Raw genomic sequence first — 24695 nt, 5'->3', positions numbered from 1 at the left:
CCCGTTCTGGCATTGGCACGTTCTGTGCCCTGGTCTGTCTGATCATAGCCTGGCTGCTCCCCTGCTTGTCCATCGTCCTGTCAGGGTGCCTGGAAAAATGCAAGTTGTTCTTCCCACTTTGCCACTGCTAAAATTGCTGGGCTTCTCAGCACAAGGTCTCAGAGGCAGAATTCTAGACTTCTCAGGTACTCGCTTGGGATCAGAACACCCATCAAGAGATTTGAATGTTGAAGGTCTGGATTTATCTAGACAAGAGCCACAGTTGTTTGCTGTAAAAATATGTGAGAAGTTAAATTCCTTAACTGAGTTGAGCTGGTTGATTTATTATCAATCTGGGTGCATTTCAGCAGAGTAAACCTGCAAAGGGATGGGGTGAGAAAGAAATGCAGTGGTAAGTCACAATGTTGTATGGATACACTGGGAGCTGGGAGAAGTTAGAACCTGCAAGAAGGGGAGTTTGGGATTGGAAATGGAAGTGAAACTTTCCTGCATTCTTCATGTCCAAGGAGTAGAAGAGGGTTATGGAAGGCTTCACCAAGGACAAGCTGCTCTGGAAAGACAAGAAGCAGAGGGAGAGGAAAAGTGAGGGGTGCTTTGGTCTCCTGAGGGGGAAGGAGCTGTGGCATAGCAGGAAGAGGTTCCTTGTGACTGGGAGATGGAGCTGAGGGAGGGGATGGCAGCAGACAGGACAGGAAGTGACTAAAATACTGTGGTGTGTGTTGGTTTCACTCTTTAAATACATTAGATTCTTTCAGCGAAAGGACGGCTTGTTCTTTTTTTTAAATGTGACCTTGTACTCGTTCTTCCCTCAAAAAAACCTCACAGGAGTGGAGTTTTCTGGCTCTTTTCAGTTGACTGTCAGCTCCTTTGCTGTTGGAGGGAGCTGTGCTCCATGGAGGCAGCTCTTGCTGGTGGGAAGAGGTTTCCAAGGAAGGGTTTTTGAGAGTGCCACTGTGGAGCTTTCCCTGGAATCCTTGGGCAGAGGAAAATACAGTTGAAAGAATCAGAATATCAGAAGAGGTAGCTGTCAGAAGGATGAATATGCATGCTTCCTACTTCCTTCATTAATTGAATGGTACCCAGGAAGGTCAGAAAGGAATGGTGAAGGACAGCTACCTTAGGTGGGAATTGCTGCCTGTCTGGTCTTGGAGGATGAATAAACTGCCTTTATCTTGACCCTGCCTGACACAGAGAGAAAAGGTTTGGACCACTTGTCAGTTCTTCCTTAGTAAAACTGAGCAGGATGAAAAATACCTGAATCCTAAGAGAAATCTGGGAAAAGAAAGTGATATTTAAATATTTCTGCTTAATACTGAATGCTGAGGTTGTCTGGTAGATAATGTAATGTGCCTGACTCTCTGCCCTTGCTTCACTGGAGCTGAACTTTACCCAGAACATTGTCACAGGTGGCAGTTTTGGGGACATCTGCTGATCTCATTTTGGGAAGCTGTGTGTCCCTGGCTGAACTGGTTGATACTGGAAGGGCTCCCAATAGTGGAGTCACTCCCAGAAAGAAGCAGCTCTAGTCTAAGAGTCCAGGACTGTGAGTTGCTGATGTTCTCTGGATGGGCTGTAGGAATGTGCTGGGAAGGGATACTCAGCCAAGCCCCTTCGCTAGTACAGGCTGTGGGACAAGGGTAGCCAGCTCTTCCTGGGAAGAGGTCAAACTTGGTGCTGTCAGAAGGATTTGCACAGCTCTCTGTGTGTAATAGTGGGGAGGTGAGGTTGTCATGGCTTTGCAGGTGTCACCTGTAGCCGGTTATTTATCCAGGCAGCAATTTCCTGTGTGGCACATCACAGAAGAAAGAGGGTCTTGGAGCATCCACTGAGTGCATCTGTCCTCATACAGAGACCCAATTTGGGGACATGGAGTCTGTGGTTTGTCACTGTGCTTTGAGGAAGCTGCAGACTCCAGGAGGGGAAAACTCCTGCAGATAGATGCTGCCTCTCCCATAATGCATGCCTGGAAGCACAGAAGCTTTTCCTTCCTCCTGCCTGCTTTGGGGCCCTGAAATACTGTTTTTCCCCCACCCTCCCAAGACAACAATGACATGAAAGCCGTGTAGCCCCGGCCGGTCCGATGGGATGGGAGCTGTTTGCATTGTGCTTTTGGGTCCTCAGCCACGGCTGGGATCCCACTCTCCTCTATGCTGGGCCAATGAGGCCAGACTCTTCCCTGCCCATGGGAACAACGAAGCTGATCTGCCTGGGAGCTGGAGGGGGTTTGTGGCTGATGCTTTGCTGATGACAGGAGCAATAGACTTTGGAATTTGCTCAGCTGGAGGACACAATCCCCTTCCTCTGTGTTTTGCATCCCTATTTCCTCATTGCGAAGGGATTCAAGTTTAAGGTGTTCCTGGTGTTTGCACTTCTGTGGTGTGGCTGCCTTATCATGGAGTGGCTTGGGCTGAAGGTTCCAACCCATTTGCTTTGAAGGCTGTGCTGTGAAGAAGATCTGGGGAAAGAGTCTGAGCAGTTCCCTGATCCCACAGTGCATTTCCAGTATCCGCCCATGGCACCAATGGGATCCGAATCAGGCCCAGCCACATGGTCACATTTCTGTTGAATGAGCTTCTCTACACAATCCAGAGCTTGGCTTGGTGCCACTTCCAGAAGGACAGACAATGCCTGGTCATCGTGCCTGTGGCTGGAACTGCATTCCAGCCCAGATATCCCGAGGTTCATCCTCAAATGGGACTCACCTGAGTTCCACCCCAGTGCAGTGACCCCTGCTCCTAGTTAAGTGTAGCCAAGGGAGTCAGGTATCATCTGTTAAGGGATTGGTTTGGACGTAGCCTCTTGCCAGATTTTCCATGCCAAATCTTCTCCCCCAAAAGGTGACGTTTTGAATGCAGCAAAGGCAAAAAAACTGCTTTTCCCCCTAAACTGAGTGTCTGGAGTAAGGGAGCAGGTCTAAAAGCAGCCTAGTCCTGCAGTGAGCCACCGCCCACCTGATCTCAAAGCAGGTGAGATCGTGGACTGCAGAATCCTCCTCTTCGTTGTGCACATCCTCTGATTAATGAAAGAGAGCTGCCTGCTGGGATCTGTAGTCCTAGACTTGGCCTTGGATTGGGAAAAATGAAACGTTGGTCATGCTGGAAGATGATTCAAATCCTTGCCTGGCATAGGTGTGCCTTGAACTTCCCTGGTGTGGTTTAGTGAGGAATAGGATGAAATGGGCCTTTCTCTAAAATGCTGGGTTCTGCAGGAAACGCTGAGCATGTGGTTGGCTCGTTGGCCCTAAATCCTGCACAGGGCAGAGCCCTCTCTGCTCCATGCCCTCCTTTAAAGCTGAGTACCATGCAGGCTTCGAGGATTCTGTGAGTTTTAAGGAAAAGTTCTTTATGAGGTGGTCTAATCATCCATTATAACACAGTCATAACACCTCTGCATCTCCAACTTCCAAGTCCTGATGTATCTCCTTGGAAGAGCCAGTCTCAGTTTAAAGGCAGAATGAGCATTTTGGAGTTCCAGTTTTTGGTGTGTGCCGCCCAGCCTTAGCAGTGTGAAATTCCAAGTGTTCCCAACGAATCGGTCACTTCTGCTGGTGCCACTCCCATAAGTCTGTGCTCTTTAAATGCATTTTCCTGCCTTTATACAAGTGTCTCTGTAAAAACCTGTAAGTAAAGTGAGTTTTTGTGTTGTTAAAAACGGGGTGAGCCCGCTCATCTTTAGTGAATGGCATAAGACAAAGGACGGCAGCCCTTTTCCAGATTGTTTAATGCTCGGAGCTATTGGACAGACCCTGGTTGCAGGATCCTGAAGACTCTGCCTGAAGTGCCCCATTCAGGAGCCGCCAATTGTTCCTGCCTGGCTGATGAGGTGTTTGTGTCCCGATAGCTCAGGTTTTTAGGATGGGGGTTGGAAAGCTGAGTACAGTCAATGGGCTGTTAACAATAGGTGAGTGACTCTGTCTGATGGCAGGGGAACTCCTTGTGCATCCATCAGCCTGCTTGAAACTGGGAGTTAAAATTAAATGTTGGAGGGGGTGGGGGAAAAGCCTTTTTTTTGTGTGTGTCCCTACATGCTCCTGTACTGGTTCATCTAATTAATTTTAAAAATTTATTTAAAGCAGTGCTTCTGTATGAGGGAGTCATTCTTCTTTCTCCAATGAGGTTATCACAGGCTGGTTCTGGTGGGGACGCTGCCCCTCCCTATTGCAGGCAGGTGCCAGCAGCTGTGTCACCTCCTGCCCCATCCTGTCCCTGGCTGTCTGCTGGCCCAGCAGTTGGTGTGCACGCTTGATAATGGGAACATCCCGAATTAGGGGAAGGCAGCTTGGCTAATTCAGAGCAGGTTTGCCTTTTATCTGAGGGGATTTGGGGAGCATTCCCACGCAGGGCTCTGCTCTCTGACCAGGTGGCCAACAGCTGGGGACAGTAATTTCTTCCAGATCCAGCAATGCCAGAAGAGGATGTCTGTCAGGAATCCCTGTACAGATGTGCTTACAAGACCCTCTAAGAAAAGTGCTCCTTCCACTCCGCTATTCTTCTCCACATAAACAAGGGAATAAATCAACTTTTTTGTACAGGCACAACAAAGATGAAAACTTGAGAATCCTTTTTTTTTTGTTGTTGGTGGTGTTATGGCAAAGATTTAAACTCACTTTACCTCCAGTGCAGCAAAACAGTGATGTACCTGTGAAAGTGGGGAACTGATTCTTTGTTCTTTGCCTCAGTTACACTAAACTCTCTCCCCTCCTCCCGCGTTGTGTTGGAATTCATTAGGAGCGATTATCTGTCTCTCATACAGCCCAATTAGCACAAATCTGAGTGGAGGAGGAGCAAAGCTGATGTTCCAGTGATATGTTTTGGGTTCAGGACAGACCTGGGCTCCCCTAGAGGCCGTGACTGAGCTGTGCTAGGTTGGCATGAGGCTCTGGTTGTTACTCCTCCATAGCTTCCCTTCCTGGTCCATAACTTCTCCCTTCCTGGTGTTCTCCCCTCAGCGTGGCACAATGAGGCGGCGTTACGAGGACGACGGCATCTCCGATGATGAGATTGAAGGGAAGAGAACGTTTGACCTCGAGGAAAAGCTGTCCACCAACAAGTTTAACTCTACCTTTGTGGTCTTCATGGAAGGCAAAGGTTTGTCTTGGAACTGCTGATCCCAGGGAGTGTGTGTGGGGAATGACATGAAAGCTGCTCACTCTAGAAAGTCTGCAGCTTGCTGGGACACGTGGCAGCCAGGAATGGGAGGGTTTGCCTGGGTCAGCACCTGTAATTGCAGCCACATGTCTACCAGATCCTTAATTCAAGGACTGTGTGGGATGTCTCCCCTTCCTTTCACCACGCACACGGCTCCGTGGGATGGCTTTTCATCACACAGCCCCTCATGAGGATTTACTGGGAGGGAGGAGTGCTTCTGCAAGGCATCTCTTGCTTGACTTCCATGGGGAAGTGAGAACCAAAATCCAGGCTATTCACCTGTCAGGAGCAACCTGTGGGAGCAAACCCTCCCTAGGGGCCGTGTCTGAGGCTTGTCAGCAGCATTCACCATGCTGCCTCTCAGAACTGCTGCAAAGGAGTTCAGGATTTCTAAAGGAGTGTAGAAGAGTGAGGAACAGGGTTGGACTAGGGATCTCCAGAGATACTTTTCAACCTGAGCATGTCTATAATCCTCTGAAGGAGTTCCTCCTAAGCCTTCTCTCTTCTTATCTCCCCACACCAGACTTCACAGTTGAGTACATCCAGCGGGGTGGCCTGAGGGACCCACTCATCTTCAGGAGCTCGGACGGCCTGGGGATAAAGTAAGTGCTGGAAGCATGGAGTTTTGGGTAATTCTGGCCCAATTCCTTCATCTCTCCACACTGTGTGGGATCTGATCCTGGCTCTGCCAAGCTGGTTTGTCTGTGTTGTGTCCATGCTGTTCTTTATGTGCAGTGGACAGGGAGAAATACCTTCCAGCTCCATTATCCTGTTCTTCCTAGTCTGTTTGGATTGAAAATGAGAGGACTGAATTGGCTGTAGGTGATCAGAATTCCACCAAATGTCTGGAAAGTCCCACTGCTGCTCTGATGCAACATCTGGCTGGGTTTCTTTCCTAATAACATAGGCATCTATTGCCAGAGAATCAAACAATTTGTAGTATTTCTGGCATTTTCCAGAATTCCAACCTGATTTTCCGAACTTCTAAAACTGCTGTCTGCCTCTCTTGCTGCAGTACATCCATTGAGGTTTGCAGCTCTAAGTGTAAACTCGGTCAGTGTTTTTTGGGGTTGATTAATACAAAGATTAGAGGAATAAATGACCCCTCACAAACTTTCAGAGCCAGTACTAGCAGCACTGCTCCAAACTCCCTCAGCTGGCTGTGAATGGATGGGTGACATCTCATCCAGTGCAGGATGTTCTGTGCCAGGGTGAATTGGGTAGGAAGTCGTGCCAGGCTCAGTTTAACTGATGGGTGACTTGGGAGGGTAGAGACTTGATACTGGGGATTACAATGTAGCTGAAACTGGATTTCTTCTGGGCTTTTGGGTATTTCTTTGGGTCAAGAGCTGCTCGAATGGCTGCCAGCCTGCTCTGCCTATGACAGCAGTGTTTGTACAGAGAAAGGTGCCAGTACAAACATTGGAGTGGTTCTGCTGTGTCAGTGGAATATACTGCGTGTACTGCTCCAGCCATGCCTTTGGATTGGGATAACTCACACGAGCAGCCTTTTAAAAGAGAGCTGGGATTGCATAGTTCAAGGCCTGCTGGCTCCTTTGCTAGAAGTCGGTGTACAGCAGCTCTGGAGATGGTACATCATATTCCAAGCCTGCTTCCTGAGCCAGAAGTTTGTCCTAGTGTTTCACCTCAGTCCTGTGCCCCCAGACATCCTGTTCCATGGCCTTCTCCAACACCAAAGCAGCACAGATGTACCTTCAGGGTGCAGATTCCCGAGTCACAGGGTGTTCAGCCAGAAGCACTTGATATTTTAGCCAGATGTTTGTCCCACAGGATGCCGGATCCGGACTTCAGCGTGAACGATGTGCGGCTGTGTGTGGGTAAGTGTCAGGGCCACCCTGCAGTCACTGGTGTGGTTGGGATCTTTGAGGATCTCACCTCCTGGAGTCCATGGTGTGCAGGGACAGTTCAGAGACGTGTCTGTCATGGCAGGGAGCCGACGGATAGTGGATGTGATGGATGTGAACACGCAGCGGGACATCGAGATGTCCATGGCGCAGTGGGCGCGCTACTACGAAACGCCGGAGGAGGAGCGGGAGAAACTCTACAACGTCATCAGCCTGGAGTTCAGCCACACCAAACTGGAGAACCTGGTGCAGAGACCTGCTACGGTAAGCAGGGCTCTTCCTCCCACAGGGATCTGCTTTCCCTGGATATCTGGAGGCGAGGTGCAGCCTGGCATTGGGATGTGGTAAAAGAGGGGCTGCTTGGAACAAGTGTGGGCTCAGCAGGGATGTCTGTCTGGAAGCTGCTGGAGCTGATCTCCCAGTCAGGCTGTGGTGACTATGGCCAAGTGCCTGGCATGTCACTTTCAGAGAGATGGCCTGTTCATTGGCTGTCAGCAATTAGAAACATGGAAATCTGAACTCTGCACAGTGTGGCAGGGAGGGTTCCTGATGTGAGTTGCTGAAATCTCTGAGGGCAGAGGAGGCAGAGACTGGAGGTGTGCTGGAAGAGGGGCAGGAAGCTGTTTTGAGATGGGAAAATGAACTGTGGGAGATGGGATGGGTGGGATGAACTTCCCGAATTCCCTCTGCAGTTAGCAGAGTGGAAGTGGCAGCTGTGTGGGGCCAGTTACTTCTCTCTGTTAACTGCAGAGGGAACCATGACATCTCTGGCTCTCCTGAAGCTTAGGGAGTTGAATCCCACCCTAGGAGATGCTGTCTGGCATATTTTTTATGGAAGTCCAGAGCTGGCATCTGAACACCTGATCCTAAGTACTTCATGTGTAGGACTGTTCCAGTGGCACTGGGAAAGTTTCTGGGTGTGGGGTAGGACCAAAAAGGGGGTTTCCAGCCTCGGGTAGCAAAAGGTTTTGCTGTGCTCCTTTTTTCTCTGCTCACCTATCCTACCTCTCTGCTATAGGTGGATTTGATTGACTGGGTTGATAACATGTGGCCCAGGCACCTGAAGGAAAGTCAGACAGAGTCTACCAATGCCATCCTGGAGATGCAGTATCCAAAGGTGCAGAAGTAAGTGACTTTCTGAGCTGTGGCAGGCAGCAAACAACCACTTGAAGGAAAACTGACCAAGGAAGCAGCAGTTTGTACCAAAGGGAAGGGGGAAGGAACAGTGTCCCAGTTTATTTTTGTGGGTGACTGTGGTAAGGCCACTGCAGTCACTTATTTAATCCCCTTTAGCTGTGTGGAAGAGGGGCTGGGTTGTTCATGACGCTGCTGAGACATTGGCCTGGGTTTAGGGGCCCCATTCCCTTGAAATGTCGTATCTTCTCCAAAGTGTGGATCACCATTCATTTTCACTTTTTCCTCATCTTGTTTTCCATCAGATACTGTTTGATGAGTGTCAAGGGCTGCTACACAGATTTCCACGTGGACTTTGGTGGCACTTCTGTGTGGTACCACATCCACCGAGGAGGAAAGGTAGGACTGTCCCTATTGGGACAGCTATAGGTGCTGTAGGAAAGCACCCTTTGGTCTATTTTTGTGTAAATCCTTGAGGATACAGCTCCCAGACAGCAAATTGAAATCTTTCCACCCTAAACTTACCTATAGTGCATGGAGCCAGACAAGTGCCAATCCCTAGTTCAGGCGTAGCTCTAACATGGTAAATCTAACTCAGTAAATCTCCTGGTCACTCTGGTGGCTTTCCTGAGCTCTGTGTCTCGTGACACTGATGTTAGTCATACCTTAAAAAGCATCCCAGGCTCAGGCTACCTGTACACTACTCAGTGTGTCAGGCTGGGAAACATCTTGCTTGTCCTCTCGAGGGGGCAGCTATCCAAGTCATTTTGCTGGGAAGTTCACAGCGAGAGGGGCGAGGAAGAGATTCAGATGTTGGGAAGAAGCCATAGCTGTTCATTATGTGATGACTTACATAAGCGTGTTGTCTTTATTTGCAGATCTTCTGGCTGATCCCTCCCACACCCCAGAACCTGGAGCTCTATGAAAACTGGCTTCTCTCAGGGAAGCAGGGAGACATTTTCCTTGGGGACAGAGTGTCAGAGTGCCAGCGCATCGAGCTCAAGCAGGGCTACACATTTGTCATTCCCTCAGGTACCCTCAGGGTGGGCTAGGGCATCCTGGTCTTGGCCAGGTTGTGGCAACACTGAAACTCCTGGGACACTGGCAGGATTTAGCTCCCTTATGAGTCACTGGGAGAGGGAGATGTGATGTGGCTCTGTCGTCTTGCTTGCCACCTCCCAAAGCATGCCTGTGATGGCATTGTAGATCCAGCCCAAGTGTTAGGAAAGCTGTGGCAGGCTCACATCACATTTGATTAATTATTAAAGGAGGTTTTCCCAGATCCTGTCATGTTGACACAGGGAGCAGTGTAGGTTCAGGAGAGGCTGGCCCAAGGCAACTCCTCAGCTTCCTGGGTGTCTTCATGGCACCGCTGCAGAGCTGTGGCTTACAGCAGGACCAGGAACAGAAAACACCAGGGATTGCACAACTCACTCGAGTCCTGTTATCACAACCGACACCTCTTCTGAACTGACTGGCTTTGCCTTAACCAAACCTATGCTGGAATTCCCCAGATGTTGGACTTGGCTGGATTGCTTAGCCTTGGAGATAAGGACTGGAACTTGAGTTATTTTGAAGGTGTTTGGAATTGGAACAGACTTTGGAAGGCTGTTTCCCTTGGTGCTAGGCCTAACGCAATTAGGAAACAATCTAAGATGACACTAGGGTGACAAAAAACTATGCAAGGTGGATCAGAAGGATTCTTCCAACTCTTTCTCCCTAAGGTTGGATCCATGCTGTGTACACTCCCATGGACACGCTGGTTTTTGGGGGCAACTTTTTACACAGCTTCAACATCCCTATGCAGCTCCGGATCTACAGCATCGAGGACCGCACACGGGTAAGGGACCCGTGCTGGACACTGGGCCAGACCTGGTGTGGCATCTGTCACCTGAGAGCAGCAATGGGAAGGAGGCCTCACAGATCCTCTTGCCTGTTTTGCAGGTCCCAAATAAATTTCGTTATCCCTTCTATTACGAGATGTGTTGGTACGTGCTGGAGCGCTACGTGTACTGCATCACCAGCCGCTCCCACCTGACCAAGGACTTCCAGAAGGAATCCCTCAGCATGGGTAAGTCCAGCCCTTATTCCTTCCTCACCCCCATCCAACTGGCTTCTTACACCCTCCTGCTGGGGCTCTGGCTCAGCAGTGTGGCAGGCAGGGGAGGGCTGAGTGGGGTTTTTTTGAGCATGAAGTCACAACCAGCCAGACTTCTGCTTCCTCCTTTGGCCCTGCAGCAGCCCGGGTTCCTCACAGCTGTGAAACCAGTACACCACCAGTTCAGAGCCCTGCACGAAAGAGATGGGGGGAAGTTGCAGGGATCACCACAGTACTGTGGGCAGGAATTCTCTCTGGCTGGCCAGGGCCTTCTGCACAGAGGGTTGAAAGGACTGACACAGTTACTTGGAGGGCTCAGTGACCTCATGATCCTGAGTGAGTCCACATCCTCTTTCTTGCACTATGAAGGCAGCATCAAGGTCCTGAGCCCAAGCCCTCCAAAGCAAAATGAGGTTGGACAGGGTTTTGAGCAGCATGATGTAGTGGAAGATGTCCAGGCCATGACACTGGGGTGGACTAGAAGACAATCCAAGTCCCTTCCAGCCCAATTCCATGAAATTAAGTCTAGGACATGAAATTCAGTCTCGCGCATTTGCTGTTTCTTCCTCTGGGACCTCTTTCCGTATCTGGTTCCTTGCATTCCCACAAACAAACCAAGAATGGGATAGGGCTGTTCTTTTCCATCTTCTCTGTTCCTTTTACCTCATACAAATCTGTTGCTCCAGCATCCCTCATGACAGGGGGGATCCCACTAAACACGAAACACTTTGTGATAGCTCTCCCTGTTTCTCCATCATGGCAGATATGGAGCTGAGCTCCTCGGACTCAGTGAACATGGAAGAGGAGGAGGAGGAGGAGGATGATGAGGATGGAGCAGGGAAGGAATCCCGGCGCCCCATGACCAGGAGGTCCATTCTCACCAGCCCCATCGCCAATGGTGCCAACGTGGACTATGATGAACTGGGCAAGAGCTGCAGGAGCAGCCTTCCAGGTCTCAAGAAGACCCCATCTATGGACTCCTCCGACTCCAGCCGGGGCTCTCAAAACGGCCAGGCCTGGGACCCGAGCGGGGGCAGCCCCCACAAGAGCAGGAAGGTGCACCTGACCCAGTTTGAGCTGGAGGGGCTGCGCTGCCTTGTGGACAAGCTGGAGTCTCTCCCTCTGCACAAGAAGTGTGTCCCCACTGGCATCGAGGACGAGGACGCCCTCATCGCTGACGTCAAGGTAGGCCTGAGCGAGTGCAAGCACTTCCCACAAAGAAATTTGGCTTCACCCTCACCCTACTCCTGTCCTGGGGCAGGATTGGTGTCCTCATCTCCCTGTGTGAGGCTGATGTTACACCTGAGGGACAGCCCTGGGATTTGGTGTTGGGAAAGCGGGAGGGTGGCTGAACCCTGGCTGCATCCCTTATGGCTATCAGTGCAGGCATACTCGTTGCTGATGCAGTTCAATTCCAGGTTTGGCTGTGGACTCTGACAGTTGGAGACTTTTCCTTGCCCCGGGTGGATTTGGCTTTGTTCCTCTGAGTTGTTTGCCCAGGGTGTGACCTGGAGTTATGAGAGTCAGTTAATTTGGGCTGGTGGGGGTTGTTTGGATTTTATTTGCCTCCATCTGTTGAGCTGACCCAATGAGCTTTGCTGTTTTAGCCTTTTAAGCACTGGAGTAGGAATGTCAACTTCACTCTATCCCCAGAAATCCATTCTAGTCCCTAAAAAGTTACCTTCTGCTCCCCTCCTTGCTGTTGGTGGTCTGTACAGCTGTTTGTGTCCTTGTCTTTGCCATTGTTTTTATTTCCAAGTGCTGTCTCCTGATATTTTTTGTGAGGTGTTCGGGTAAATCCAGAGCTCTGCTGTGTTTAGAGCAGAGGGTGCAGCTCTGGGGTCCAAGGTTCTTGGCTGAAAGAGTCTAGGTGCTGTTGGGGGCTCAATTTCTGGTTTTCTGTGGCTTTTCAGGCATCCTGTCTGTGCTGTGACCTTTGAGAATGTGACGTGTGTTTCTGAGCCCTGTATGGTGCTCTGGAGGAACCTGAGCTGTGGGCTCTGTTTCACCCTTGGACTGACAAAAAGAGGCTGATGTTGGGCGTTTTGAAGGCAGAGGTGTTGTTGGTGTTCAGTTGGAGTTTGAGATCTGATCAAAGAATTGGTTCATCTTTTGGAGGTGGTAAAGGTGTGCCTGTGGTTTTGGTGTGACTACCCACCCATGTGTCCCATTGTACCTCACAGATGAGCTGTGAATGACAGCCTTTATGGTCCCAGACAACTTCCCTGAGGATTTGCTCCTTAAATCTGGCTGTCCTTGGAGGTTTGGAAGTATCCTGAGCTGCAGGACTCCATCCCTCAGGACTGGCATCCTCAAGGCCTCAAGATCCTTAGTCACAGCCTGCAGTGGCTGGGGAAAGTGGGACAAACTTGTCCAACCACAGCAAAGCTCTGCTTTCAAAACCCATTTTCCATAGAGGTGATGGAAGTGGCCAGTAGGCTTGTAAAGCCTGAGAAGGGTTTAAGACATTGCTAGCTAAAACTTCTAACTGGGCCACCAATGCAGCAGGTACTTCTGCCCTTTTGTCGCCAGGTAAGGTCATTGATGGGGCTGGGATCTGGCCAAGCTGGGAAAGCTGCACTTTGGTCTGTGTGCCCCACGGCCAGAACATAGTGTTTTCTCAGCCAGACTTGCAGGCCTGGCACCTCGATCTGCCCATCCAGTGCCACCCTCTGCTATCCAGGCACACCAGGAGCAGGAAAATGCTGCCTTTTCCCACAGCCTCTTGTGTGGTGGTCAGGATTTCAGGGTATCTGTCTATTGGGTCTTGTGGAGGAATATGTATCCTGTCACGAGTTCAGCCTGGAGTGTCATGTGGAGGGATGTGACAGTGTTGTGTTCCAGCTCTGTGGCAGGAATTGTCTGAAAATTCTGAGTGTGGTGGGGGTCATTGGAAGGATCATGGACAAAGAGGAAATTTCTGAGACGTCCTGTTGTCTTTTGACTGCTTCCATCCATGCTTTCTGACCCCTCTGTGGTGTGCTGGTTTCCATGACTGGATTTGACAGGAGGATGGTCATGAGGCAGCTGACAGCAGGTCTAAAGCCAGGCCCCTGTGGCCTGGCATAAACAGGTTATATCTGCGCTCTTCGTGGAGCTGTTGGAGCACCAAGGGTTGTAGAAACGAGAGAAGCCTCTCCTAGAAGTGCTGATCCTGTCTCCAGGACCTCATCTCATAACCTTTGGTGTGGTATTGCTCACTACCTGACTGGGAGATGGGCACAGAGAGAATTTGGTGAGGAGTGGGGATGGTATCCTCAGGGATGGGTGAGGAATTTCAGGGTTGCCTGTGAGCTGTGCCAGGAAGGTCTCCCATGGTGGGATGGCAGCGCTGGTCATGCTCCTGCCTGCGGGTCGGAGAGAGCCTGTGCCAGGGGCCCGAGGGTGTCACTGGTTACACAGCTGGTGACAGTCACGAGCCAGGTCGGCATGCGACTGGCTTCCTGGGAACACAAAACTGGAGTTGCCTGCAGAGACTTTGGATGCATCAGAAGTGGGAGCAGCCGCTGCTCCCCTGTGCTGTTTGGCTTTATTTCAGGAGTTTCTTCCATTTTAATTGCGGTGTGTTGCTGGGGGGCATCTAAGGGGGGAGCTGGGATTGCTTGGGGACACCTTGATCGCCCGGTATGGATCTGTCCCCCTCTAGCGGTTTGGTCCCCGGTGCCTTTGGGAATGTGGCTGCTCCCAAACTTGGCTGGCGGGATGTTTGTCCCTCCAGGTCGGGAGTGTGGGGGTGCAGACCCTGGGGGGAGCTGCAAGGGAAATGACCCTTGCCTACATTCCAAAGCCTCGATCGCTCCAGCGGGGTCTCCCAGATCCCAAACCCGCCTCGGAGCAGACAAAAGAAAGGCGCCGGGGAGGCTGGGCCTGAGCGGGACGGGGTGAGGGCTCTCGGCCACGCTGTGCCCGGCCCCGGGCAGCCCGGCCGCGGCCTCTCGGATTGCGGCGGCGGAGGGAGGGAGGGATCCCGGGGAGGCCGGTGGGCAGCGCCGCCCGGACCCTGCGCCAATCCCCGCCGTCCCGGCCCCTCCCGGCGCTGCAGCAGCGCGGCTCTGCCCTCCGCTCCCTCGCTCCCTTTTTCTCTTCTGCCATCTTCCCGTTGCAAAGCATTGCTGGGAACCGCATGTGGGTGACGCAGCAGCATTGTCTCCGGCTCAGGAAGCTGCTGCCGCCGCTGCCCAAGGGCTCGGGAGGAGCACGCGGCCGCCGGTGCGGCTGCCGGGGGCGGGGAGGAGCCGGGGGCGCTCGGCGCGGGGGGCGCAGCTGCTCCCCCAGCCATGTCCCCGAACACCGGGGCTCCGGCCGGGGTCTGAGCCAGCCCCCGGAGGTGTCCGGGGAGAGGGGAGAGGGCCCCAGCCCTCGCAGTGCGGGCACCGAAACAAAGAGGGCTCGGCAAACTTCACCCCAGAGTCTCGGCAGCTCCAGAGGCGCAAGGTCAGGCAGCTGGCAATGCTCGTGGCGCGGGGAGCGGACGCGGGGACGCTCCGGTCCCGGACGGGGTGGGAGGGGACCGCGGGGGGACTCCTGCTTCCCCGGAGGGGTCCCTGGCCGATGCTTGGGCTCACCTCTCCCGTCCCCGGGGTGCTCTCGCCGGCGCCGCTGCCGAGGCGCTGCGGCCGCGTGTGCGCAGGGTCCCCTCCGCCGCGTCCCCCTGGCCACAGCGCGGCGGGGCACAGGGGATCTGCGGGCTGTCGCCCACCCCGGCTCCGAGCCAGATGCAGCCGCAGGACCCGGGAGCCCCCGCAGTCTCTCGGCTCTCTGACGAGTAGCGTGCCTGAGCCGCCCCCGCCCCGTCCCCGGTGCCACAGGCAGGCGGACGCTGCGGTCCCACGGATGTCCGTGTGGGAGCTCCGAGCCCTGACCTTTCCCTCGGCGTGTGCTCGTGGGGAGCCGGAAGGTCTGAAGGCGGCACGCTGCGCTCCCGGGGAGCCCAGGGGAGGCTGCGGCTTCCTGCCTCCCCAGACACCCGGAAAACCGGGCGGGGGGCACGCCGGGCACCCCTTGCCCTGGCCCTGCCTGGCAGCGGGAAGCACCGCCCGCCGGGATGCCGGCAGGAGGCTCCTGCCTGTGTAACCATGGCAACGTCAAGTAAATAAAGCACCTTTGCGATCGGCAAATTCGGTGGGGAGTGGATGTGGGGAGGGGGCTGCGCCGGAGGGTGCTGGAAGGACCGGGGTGAGCACGGGAGCCCCGTGCACTGGGAGCGAGGGGCTGTCGTGCCAGAGGGCATCGTGCCAGTCTGGTCGGTTCCGAGGGATCTCTCCCTCTAAGTCAAAGCCGAAACCCCGAGGCAGTGCGGGGGAGCAGCTCTCGGCTACCGGCAGCTTGTGCCAGGCCACGGAGGGCGTGCTGGGCCATCACATCCTGCTGCTGCTGCTGCACCCTCCAAGCTGCCCCATGCCTGGGGAGCAGCTGGCAGCTGAGGGGGCAATGTTGGTGAATCCTCCCCCCAAAATCCCCCCAGATTGCTGAATCTTGGCGCTCTCCCCCTCTACCACCACCCAGCACAGGGCCTCGGGGCTGAAATGCAGTTGATGAAAGCGCTGGTGCAGATCGACTCGACAGAGCTTGTCTGTCTCATGTGGGGAGGAGGGATGGTTGCTGGCGGGCGTAGGGAGAGGAGGGCTCATTCCCAGCCGCCTTTGAAGCATGCTGGCCTTGGCATCTGGTCGGAGCCTGCCTCGCTGGCGGGAGCCGTGTTTCCCTCTGCTCACACCTGTGCTTTTTGTCTCTGCTGTGTTTCCCCCCCTTCCTGTCTCTCCATAGCTGCTTTTGGAAGAATACGCGAACAGCGACCCCAAACTGGCACTTACAGGCGTCCCCATCGTCCAGTGGCCCAAGAGAGATAAGGTAAGAGCTGCAAGGAGGGGACCCAGACGGGTGTCACGGGTTGAGTCGTTTCCTAGGCGTGGGGTGTGGTGGCACCACTTCCATACTCGCCTTGGGAGCAGTGCCAAAGTGGGATGTGGGGTGCAGCCACCTCCACGGCACCGCGGGCAAACCCGGAGGTCTCCCACCGTGCTGGTTATCCCAGCTCAGCTGATGGGTGGTAACCAGATCAGCCCCAGGTGCTCCATGTTCTCCAGCCCTTTGGCTGTGCTTGGAGAGCAGGGAGCCTTGCGGGAGGAAGGGGCGACCCTGCTCTCCTGGGAGCTCTCTGGATTGATAGGGAGACCTGGATGGCCTGAGGAATGTTGTGTGTTAGGGAAGGCCTCACTGTGGCAGAAGTGGGTGAGGTGTGGAGTTGATGGTCAGGAGCAGTCCAGCCCCTCACTGTGAGGTGTACATGTCCTTTGTGTCCCTGTTCCTGTTGTAGGATTGGGTCTTAGAGCCCCAAGCAAGGCAGCTCTCTCCTGGGAGTCTCCCTCTGTGGATAGCAGCCAGCTTTTCAGCAGTGGGACCTTTCCATGCATCCCTGCCTTTCCCTATCCAGCTGTGCTTATAGCACAGGGCCCACAGCTGGACTGAAACCCAGGCTGAGCTCACTGGTCAGATGGAGGCACAGAGCAGCCGGACTTCCCCTCTGCAGACTGCCTTCCTGTGGCTTGCCAGGATGGCTCCCAGAGGTCACTTCTTCCTTCCTGGCAGGCTATGGGAAGAGCAGGACCCTCATGGGAAGGGTGGGTAACACCCTGTTTGGGAGTCTGGAGACAAATGAGCCTCTCACATTGCCTTTTGGAGGTGCTTGTCTCTGCTTGCCTGCCCTGCCCAGGGGATTCAGTGTGATCCTTGTGCAGCACAAGCATCTTGGGCAGCTTTTCTGGAAGAAGTGACCTGGAGATGTGCGTATGCTTTGGGTGCAGCACTCAGGCTTGGCACATCTCCAACCCCATCCTTGGGAGCCTGCCCTTCCCCAAGCCCATCAGCTGTGGTGCACATCCCAGCAGAGCCAATCCCAGAAGGATGCTGCAGCCAGCAGATTTCCTGTGAGGGCTGATGGGATGCAGGGTGACAGCTGAGAGCTGTGCTGTCCTACCTGCGCTGTAAACAAGGAAGGTGTGGGTGTTCCCAGTGTGCCTCAAGCTCGAGAAAGAGCAACCAGAGCTGTCCCCTTGCACAGTTGGCAGTGACACAGAGAGGACAGCCTGCGTGGACCTTGTCATTCCTTGCCTCTGTAGAAAAGCATGGGTGCTGTAGGATGATTTAGGGACTCAGCAGCCCTTTCCAGGCCCATTTGAGCCCTAACGGGCTGAAAGGAAGGGGAGCTTTTGGTGTGGGGTGATGTGAGGGATTAGGGAGTGTCCTCCAGGAGAAGTGCCAGGTCAGTGCTGATCCAGGCGCCTTTGGCTGCAGAGCGCTGAGGGAGCAGAGCTGCTCCCTGGCACATTATCTGAAGTCGTAGTGCTGGATCCAGGGATCAGAGCCTTCCAGATGTCAGTGGAGCACAGCACTTCCCTCTCTTCACCCCATTCCTTCTCTCCCTGTTGCCAGCTAAAGCTCCAGGCCCGGCTGCGGGTGCGCCTGCCCACCATCCCCATCACCAAGCCGCACACCATGAAGCCAGCACCACGCCCGACTCCCGTCAGGTCCACAGTGTCTCCCATCGTGTCGGGCGCCCGGCGGAGGCGGGTGAGGTGCCGGAAATGCAAGGCCTGCATGCAGGGCGAGTGTGGCATGTGCCACTACTGCAGGGACATGAAGAAGTTTGGCGGGCCTGGCCGCATGAAGCAGTCCTGTGTCCTCCGGCAGTGCTTGGCGGTGAGTCCAAGTTGGATTCCTGGGGGATAGCTGTTGCTTCTCCACGGTTCAGGTAGTAGAGGAGGAAAGGAGGAGGCCCTGGTGTCAGCCCTGCTTTCCTTTGTAGCCCAGGCTGCCTCACTCGGTCACGTGTGCACTTTGCGGGGAAGTGGATCAGAATGAGGACTCACAGGACTTTGAGAAGAAGCTCATGGAGTGCTGTATCTGCAATGAGATTGTTCACCCTGGCTGTCTGCAGGTGAGCAGGGAACATGCTGGGCAAAGTAGGGCTCTGCTGTGGGGTTGGACTGCTGCTGACCCCCTCCTCTTGTTGCAGATGGATGGGGAAGGGCTGCTCAATGATGAGCTCCCCAACTGCTGGGAGTGTCCCAAGTGCTACCAAGGTGACGACACAGAGAAGGGCCAGGTAAGGAGTTGTGCTGTGGCAAGGATGGATCTGTGTCCTCCATCCCTTCCACTGCATCCTGCCAAGGATGTGTTCAACCAGCATGGGCTGGGGGAAGGAGAGTGCAGTGACCAGTGAGAATGAGAATCATGGGGGTGCAGTAGCTGGGGGCCTGGGCACATCCTGCTGCAATGCAATCCTGAGATATTTCACTGTAAGAGACACTGGACTGTTGGGCATAGAGTAGACCCAGCCCCCAAACTCAAAGGATGCCTTTTTTGAGAAGGGGTTAGGAAAGTGCTTGTTGCTGGTCCTGATGATACTTAGCTGAGCTGTGAGGAAGAAACTACTTACCGTGAGAGTGGTGAGACCCTGGTAGAGATTGACCAAAGAAGCTGTGGATGACCTGTCCTTCGAAGTGTTCACAGCCAGGTTGGATTGAGCTTGGAGCAATCTGATCTACTGGAAGGTGTCCCTATCTAACCCAAACCATGCTATAATTTCACTGGGCACTGCTGGTGCAGGTCCTACCAGCACCATGGTGTTTTCCTGGGGAAGAAGAGAAAGGAAAAGCCTTCCCCAGGCCTCATTCCCACTAACCAGCCACCCTCGTTCCCTGCAGAAGCGGAAGGTGGAGGAGAGTGATGACGACACGGCGCAAGCCAAGGTGCTGCGGCCCCTGCGGAGCTGCGAGGAGCCCCTGACCCCCCCGCCCAACTCGCCCACCCCGATGCTGCAGCTGATCCACGACCCCGCGTCCCCCCGCGGGGTGGTGACACGCTCGTCCCCAGGGGCCGGGCCCAGCGACCACCACAGCGCCAGCCGGGACGAGCGCTTCAAGCGCCGGCAGCTGCTGCGGCTCCAGGCCACAGAGAGAACCATGGTGCGGGAGAAGGAGAACAACCCCAGCGGCAAGAAGGAGCTGTCAGAGGTGGAGAAGGCCAAGCTGCACGGCTCCTACCTCACCGTGACGCTCCAGCGCCCCACCAAAGATGTCCACGGCACTTCGATTGTCCCCAAGCTCCAAGCCATCACGGCCTCCTCGGCCAACCTGCAGCACTCGCCGCGCGTGGTTGTGCGCCACGCTCCCGCCAGGATGCCCCTGCGGAGCGGGGGAGATGAGGAGGCGGCTGCCGAGGAAGAGGAGGAGGAAGAGGAGGAGGACGACGAGAACGCGGAGGAGGGGGGGGCGGCCCGGCTGAACGGGCGCGGGGGCCGGGCGCAGGAGGGCGAGGAGAGCTGCGTCCAGCGCGAGGTCTGGATGTCCGTGTTCCGCTACCTCACCCGCAGGGAGCTCTGCGAGTGCATGCGGGTGTGCAAGACCTGGTACAAGTGGTGAGTGGGGGGACACCCCAAGGGAGCAGGATCTCTGCCATGTGTGCACATGTCTGTTGTTCGCTTCTGCTTTCCTCCTGTCCCCTCAGCTGTCCCATGCCACGTCCTTGCGAGGTGCCAGTGCCCTTCCCTCGCCCATCATCCTGATGGTTCTTGCCCTTCCTGGCCTCCCTTGCTGCCTCGCCTCCCAGCAGGCAGGGAAGGCAGGCTGAGGCGGGATGGCTTTGCTGGCTTAAAAATGCCTCGGGGGGCAGCAGGCCTGAAGACAATGCTGGCACCGGGACAGCTGTGCATGGAGGGCTTGGGAACAGACGGAATGGAAACTGGGAGGTTTCTAACAGCCGAGCAGCAGGGATTGCCTGCTTTGATCAGCAGCTGGTGGCAGTGGTGTGGTGGAAGAGTGTCCCCTCGCCTGCACCTTCATTGGCTCAGCTAATCTGCCATCAGGTCCTAGCTCTCCACAAACTCCCATGGAAGAGGAAGTGTGCTCCTGGCGAAGGAGTGAGCGCTGCTGGGGTGTGGGGTGGGACACACAGTGGGAGTTTTATTTTGTGGCAGCAAAACCCTGCTGGGGCTGCACTGGCCTGCCCTGGGTGGCCAGACACCTTCGGCAACCTCCCATGTTTGGGGAAACCTATGGAAACCAGGAGGAACAACCTTGTTCTGTGGCTGGGGCCACTCCAGGGCTGGGCTCTTTCTGGAAGCCAGGCAACCTGCTGTTTGTCTATTAATCCGTGGAACTCCTGGGATTCAACTTTCAGCCTTGTCCTTGTCCCCAGGTGCTGTGACAAGAGATTGTGGACAAAGATAGACTTGAGCAGGTGCAAGTCCATCACCCCCCAGGCACTGAGTGGCATCATCAAAAGGCAGCCGGTCAGCCTCGACCTCAGCTGGACCAATATCTCAAAAAAACAGCTTACATGGCTCGTCAACAGGCTGCCAGGTGAGTGTGGGCTGGGGAAGGTCCCTTCCTCTGCCACCAGCCTGCTCCAAGGCTTCCTGAAGGCTAGGTCATGGGGAGAGACACCCTGCAATCCTGGGAACTCCTGAGTGCCTGGGTCCCATCACCCAGCAACTGTCCCACCCCAGGCAGGGAGGGGACCTGCTTCCTCACGTGCCTGGAAAAAGATGGTGGAGATCTGGGATGCCTGGGAGCCGACCAAACCCGTCTAACTTGTTACCTGCCTCCCTTCTGCCAGGCCTGAAAGACCTCATCCTAGCAGGCTGTTCCTGGTCTGCGGTCTGTGCTCTCAGTACCTCCAGCTGCCCCCTTCTCAGGACCCTCGATCTTCGGTGGGCAGTAGGAATCAAGGACCCTCAGATCCGGGACTTACTCACGCCTCCAACAGACAAACCCAGTAAGCTGCTGCTGCCCTGGGGCTGGCTGGGCTGGACAAGGGAAGGTCCCCAGGGCAGTCTGTCCACTCTCCGTGTCCTTCTGCCTGTGCAGGTCAGGACAATCGCAGCAAACTCCGCAACATGATTGACTTCCGGCTCGCTGGGCTGGACATCACGGATGCCACGCTGCGCCTGATCATCCGCCATATGCCCCTGCTCTCCCGCCTCGACCTCAGCCACTGCAACCACCTCACGGACCAGTCGGCCAACCTCCTCACCGCCGTGGGCTCCTCCACACGCAACTCCCTCACCGAGCTCAACATGGCAGGTGAGTGCCTTGCTCCAGGTGTTCCTGGATTTCCCGTTCCTCCTGCCAGTGCTGGCTGCTGGAGGTGTCCCCCTCACGCTCCCTGTGTTCTTCCCACAGGCTGCAATAAGCTGACGGACCAGGCCTTGCTGTACCTGCGTCGCATCTCCAACGTCACCCTCATCGACCTGCGGGGTTGCAAACAGATCACCCGCAAAGCCTGTGAGCACTTCATCTCGGACCTGTCCATCAACAGCCTCTACTGCCTGTCCGATGAGAAGCTGATCCAAAAAATCAGCTAGAGACCCTCCCCGGGGCAGACTGAGGAGAAGGAAAAGAGCCCATCCCACCCCTCTCGGAGAGCCGCTCCTCCACCTCCCCCCCTTGCCCTGCGTGTCCTGCCGCTGCCTCCCACCTGACTCGGCAGGCAGGGCCATCGCTGGCCTCGTTCCACTGTCCTTCCTCCTCCTCCTTCCCCGGGACTTCTGCCGAGGAAGATGTCCCGCCAGGCTGGCCAGTACTAGAGGAGGAACGGGCACATGGCAGGGAGCCTGGGCCCGGAGGCTGGCCGCTCCCGAGGCGGGGCTGTAACAGAGGCCTCTGTGCAGAGAAATGGGGCACCCTCTCCCCCCAGCTTTTCCTCTCCCCGTCGTCTCCTTGCCTTGAAACACTTGTCACTTCCCCGGTAGCACAAAGCTTGAGGGTCGAGGTCTCTCCAAGGAAGCAGGAGCAGAGCCAGAACACCCCGTCCCCCTCTGTGCCGCCACCAGCTCGGTGCTTCCCTGCGCCTTCCCCCCACTTCCCCTTCCCCTCGTCTGGCTGCAGGGACTGCTATCCATCCCCCTCCTCGTCCCACACATCGGGCGGTTCTTTGGGCGCCCAGGGCAGGAGCCCCGTGGCTGGGGTGTCCCGGGAGCAGGGGCTGGGGGATGACTTGTCTGTCCGAGGGGATGGAGCAGGGGAGAACCCACAGGTACATCAGAGCTCAGGGAGGACTCGGGAAGCATCAGCCAGGGGTGAGTGAGCACGGGGCGGGGACAGGAGCTGCCTCCTCTTCCTCCCCAGCTCCCGGCACCATGAAGCACTCTGGGGCCGGAGGGGCGAGGGCTGCTCTGCAGCCTGGGACCGAACTAGCATCGTCCTCTCCTTCCACCCCACCCCCTTTTCGCTGCCGATTTTCCTTTGCAATGAATGGTTGGTCCAAAGAACCTCTCTCTAGGGCAGCAGAGAGCTTTTTGCACTTTAAAAAAAAACAACAAAAAAAAGACAAAAAAACAAAACAACAAAAAAAGACAAGAAAAAAAAAAAGAAAGGAAAAAAGGTTGGAATCTTCTTTTTCTGGGTCACTATTTTATTTCCCTCCCTGTCCTGCCTGTGCCTGGACGCTCCCCCTCTCTGTCCCCCCGGTGTCAGCACCCTGCTCTCTCCCTGGCAGCGTACCGATAGCACAATCCGGGGTGTCCCCTCCGTGCCACCACCGGTCCCCAGCCCCGCAGGGGTCCCTGGGGGGCAGCCCGCACCCCCCTGCTGCTTCAGAAGCAATAAAGGAGGAGAGGCGGCCCGCGGGGACTGTCCCCGCACGGGGACACGAGGGGACAATCCCGCAGTGCCTGGGACAAGGGGCAGCGTGGCCGAAGCGGAGCCGGAGGGCTCGGAGCAGGAAACCCCCCCCCCCCCCCCCCCCAGGCGAGAGGAGGAGCCTTCGGCCTCGGCCTCTCTCGGCGGTGGCTCCCGGGAAAGACGTCGGAAGAATTAAAGCTTTTCTTTTTCCTTTGGATTCCTTTTGAGTTTTGCAACGCGAAAGAAAAATTTCCAGAGCTGGGGGTGAGAGGGGCGAGATGGTCCCTCCTCTGCGGGGACAGCACCCTCTGCCCGCCGTGTCCCCGCCTCTCCAGCCGCAGAGACTCCAGCGTGCGACCCTCCTCACCACCCCGGCGTGGTGCAAATCCACGAGGAAGAAAAAAAGAGAATTATATATAATAAAAAAATCACTTAGTGATTTAAAACCAACCCAGCCTGCTCCCTAAAGACAACTCCTGCAAGCAAAGTCACTTGTTTAAGGGTTTGGTTGTGGTTTTGTTTTGTTTCGATCCCCCTTTCCCTCCCTTCCTCCTTCCCTCCCTTCCCCGGAGAAATATTGTAAATATCTATTTTTTTGTTGGCGATTTAGAGTCCATCTCTGATGTTTGTGCTTTAAAATTAAATGTAAGCATTAAGGGTAAAAGCAAACCAAGTCTTGCACTCTCTCAGCTGGGGTTGGCGGTTCTTGGCTGGGGCAGAGGGAGGGCACCTATTTGGCAAATGGGTTTGGTTTTCTTTTTTTTCCTTTTTTTTTCCCTTTTTTTTGTTTTTTGTATTTTGGGGGTTTTTGCTTCCTGAGCCTTCTCCCATCCTAGATTTTTAGAGAGCCTCTTTGCTCATACCATATTACCACCAGGCTGGGCGAGCTGTTGTGGGGGGAGGGAAAAACCCCAGCCTCCCAAGGGAAATATTTTTATTTCTTGGGGGTGGACTTTTGGAATTAAAAAAAAAAAGGTAAAAAAAAAAAGACCAACTAGAATCCATGAGTGTGAGCTCTGCCCCTTTGTTTGTGAGGGAAGTGGAGGGGACAAGGCCAGGGCTGGGACCTCCTGTGTCCCCCCTGTCCCCAGCACTGGGGCTCTCTCAGCTGCTCGAAACTGGAGCACTGTCGGTGGTGGCAGCTGTCCCGGTGTCCCCACTGTCTCCTGGCAGGTGGTGGCAGCTGTCCCTGTGTCTCATCACCTCCTGCCAGGGCCACAGGTTCTCCAGAGGCCTCTGGGGCTTTTGCTTTCCACATCCCTTGAGAAACCTGCCCTCTCCCAGTGGATTCCTGGGCCACCAGGGTGACATTTAGTGTCCCCCACCCTATGGGGATGTCAGGCCCAGGTCTCCCCGGCAGCTGGGCTGTGACATTTGCATGGAGGCACACAGCAGGTGACATCATCCTTCACAGGTGGCTGAGGCCACAGTCACCCTCCTGTGCCCTGGTCTCCAAGTTGCCACCACGTGCCTCCCGCAGTGATGCACCAGAGCCAAGCGAATCTCAGCGCCCCAACCCCCTGCCTGTCCCCTCCAGGTGTCCCCTCCTGGCCCCGGGGACAGGTAGCCTGCACACGGTGCCATACGCACATGGTCACAGCTGCTGCCACGCACGGCAAATACGGTCACACACTGTGTGGTGTGGAATGACACACACGATGTCACACACAGACAGAGCCACTGTCACACACACCTGTGGTGTCTCACACAGTGTCACACACAAAGGCACACACACAGAGACGGTGTCACACCCGTGGTGTCACACCCCCACGCTGGCACACACACCCAATGTCACACACATACACCCAGTGCCACACACCCGGTGTCA

General features: G+C 55.0%; 1 protein-coding gene across 1 annotated transcript in view; it reads left to right on the top strand.

Moving 5' to 3' along the window:
- Positions 1-23536, top strand: part of KDM2A (lysine demethylase 2A) — a 33301-nt gene extending 9765 nt beyond the window's left edge. The window contains exons 4-22 of the mRNA XM_014878701.2: positions 4949-5087; positions 5671-5749; positions 6939-6985; positions 7098-7276; positions 8031-8137; positions 8452-8545; positions 9025-9178; positions 9871-9986; positions 10091-10217; positions 11008-11429; positions 16011-16094; positions 17676-17942; positions 18049-18180; positions 18259-18348; positions 18950-19662; positions 20442-20605; positions 20862-21020; positions 21113-21328; positions 21428-23536. Coding sequence (XP_014734187.1) covers positions 4949-5087; positions 5671-5749; positions 6939-6985; positions 7098-7276; positions 8031-8137; positions 8452-8545; positions 9025-9178; positions 9871-9986; positions 10091-10217; positions 11008-11429; positions 16011-16094; positions 17676-17942; positions 18049-18180; positions 18259-18348; positions 18950-19662; positions 20442-20605; positions 20862-21020; positions 21113-21328; positions 21428-21609 — 3471 coding nt within the window. The 3' untranslated portion in view covers positions 21610-23536. The remainder of the gene's footprint in view (positions 1-4948; positions 5088-5670; positions 5750-6938; positions 6986-7097; positions 7277-8030; positions 8138-8451; positions 8546-9024; positions 9179-9870; positions 9987-10090; positions 10218-11007; positions 11430-16010; positions 16095-17675; positions 17943-18048; positions 18181-18258; positions 18349-18949; positions 19663-20441; positions 20606-20861; positions 21021-21112; positions 21329-21427) is intronic.
- The last annotated feature ends 1159 nt before the right edge of the window (positions 23537-24695 follow it).

Source organism: Sturnus vulgaris, chromosome 18, assembly GCF_052056855.1.
Source record: "Sturnus vulgaris isolate bStuVul1 chromosome 18, bStuVul1.hap1, whole genome shotgun sequence".
Taxonomy (NCBI): domain Eukaryota; kingdom Metazoa; phylum Chordata; class Aves; order Passeriformes; family Sturnidae; genus Sturnus; species Sturnus vulgaris.
Note: the sequence above shows the minus strand (reverse complement) of the source record. Positions and strands in the feature narration are given on the sequence as shown.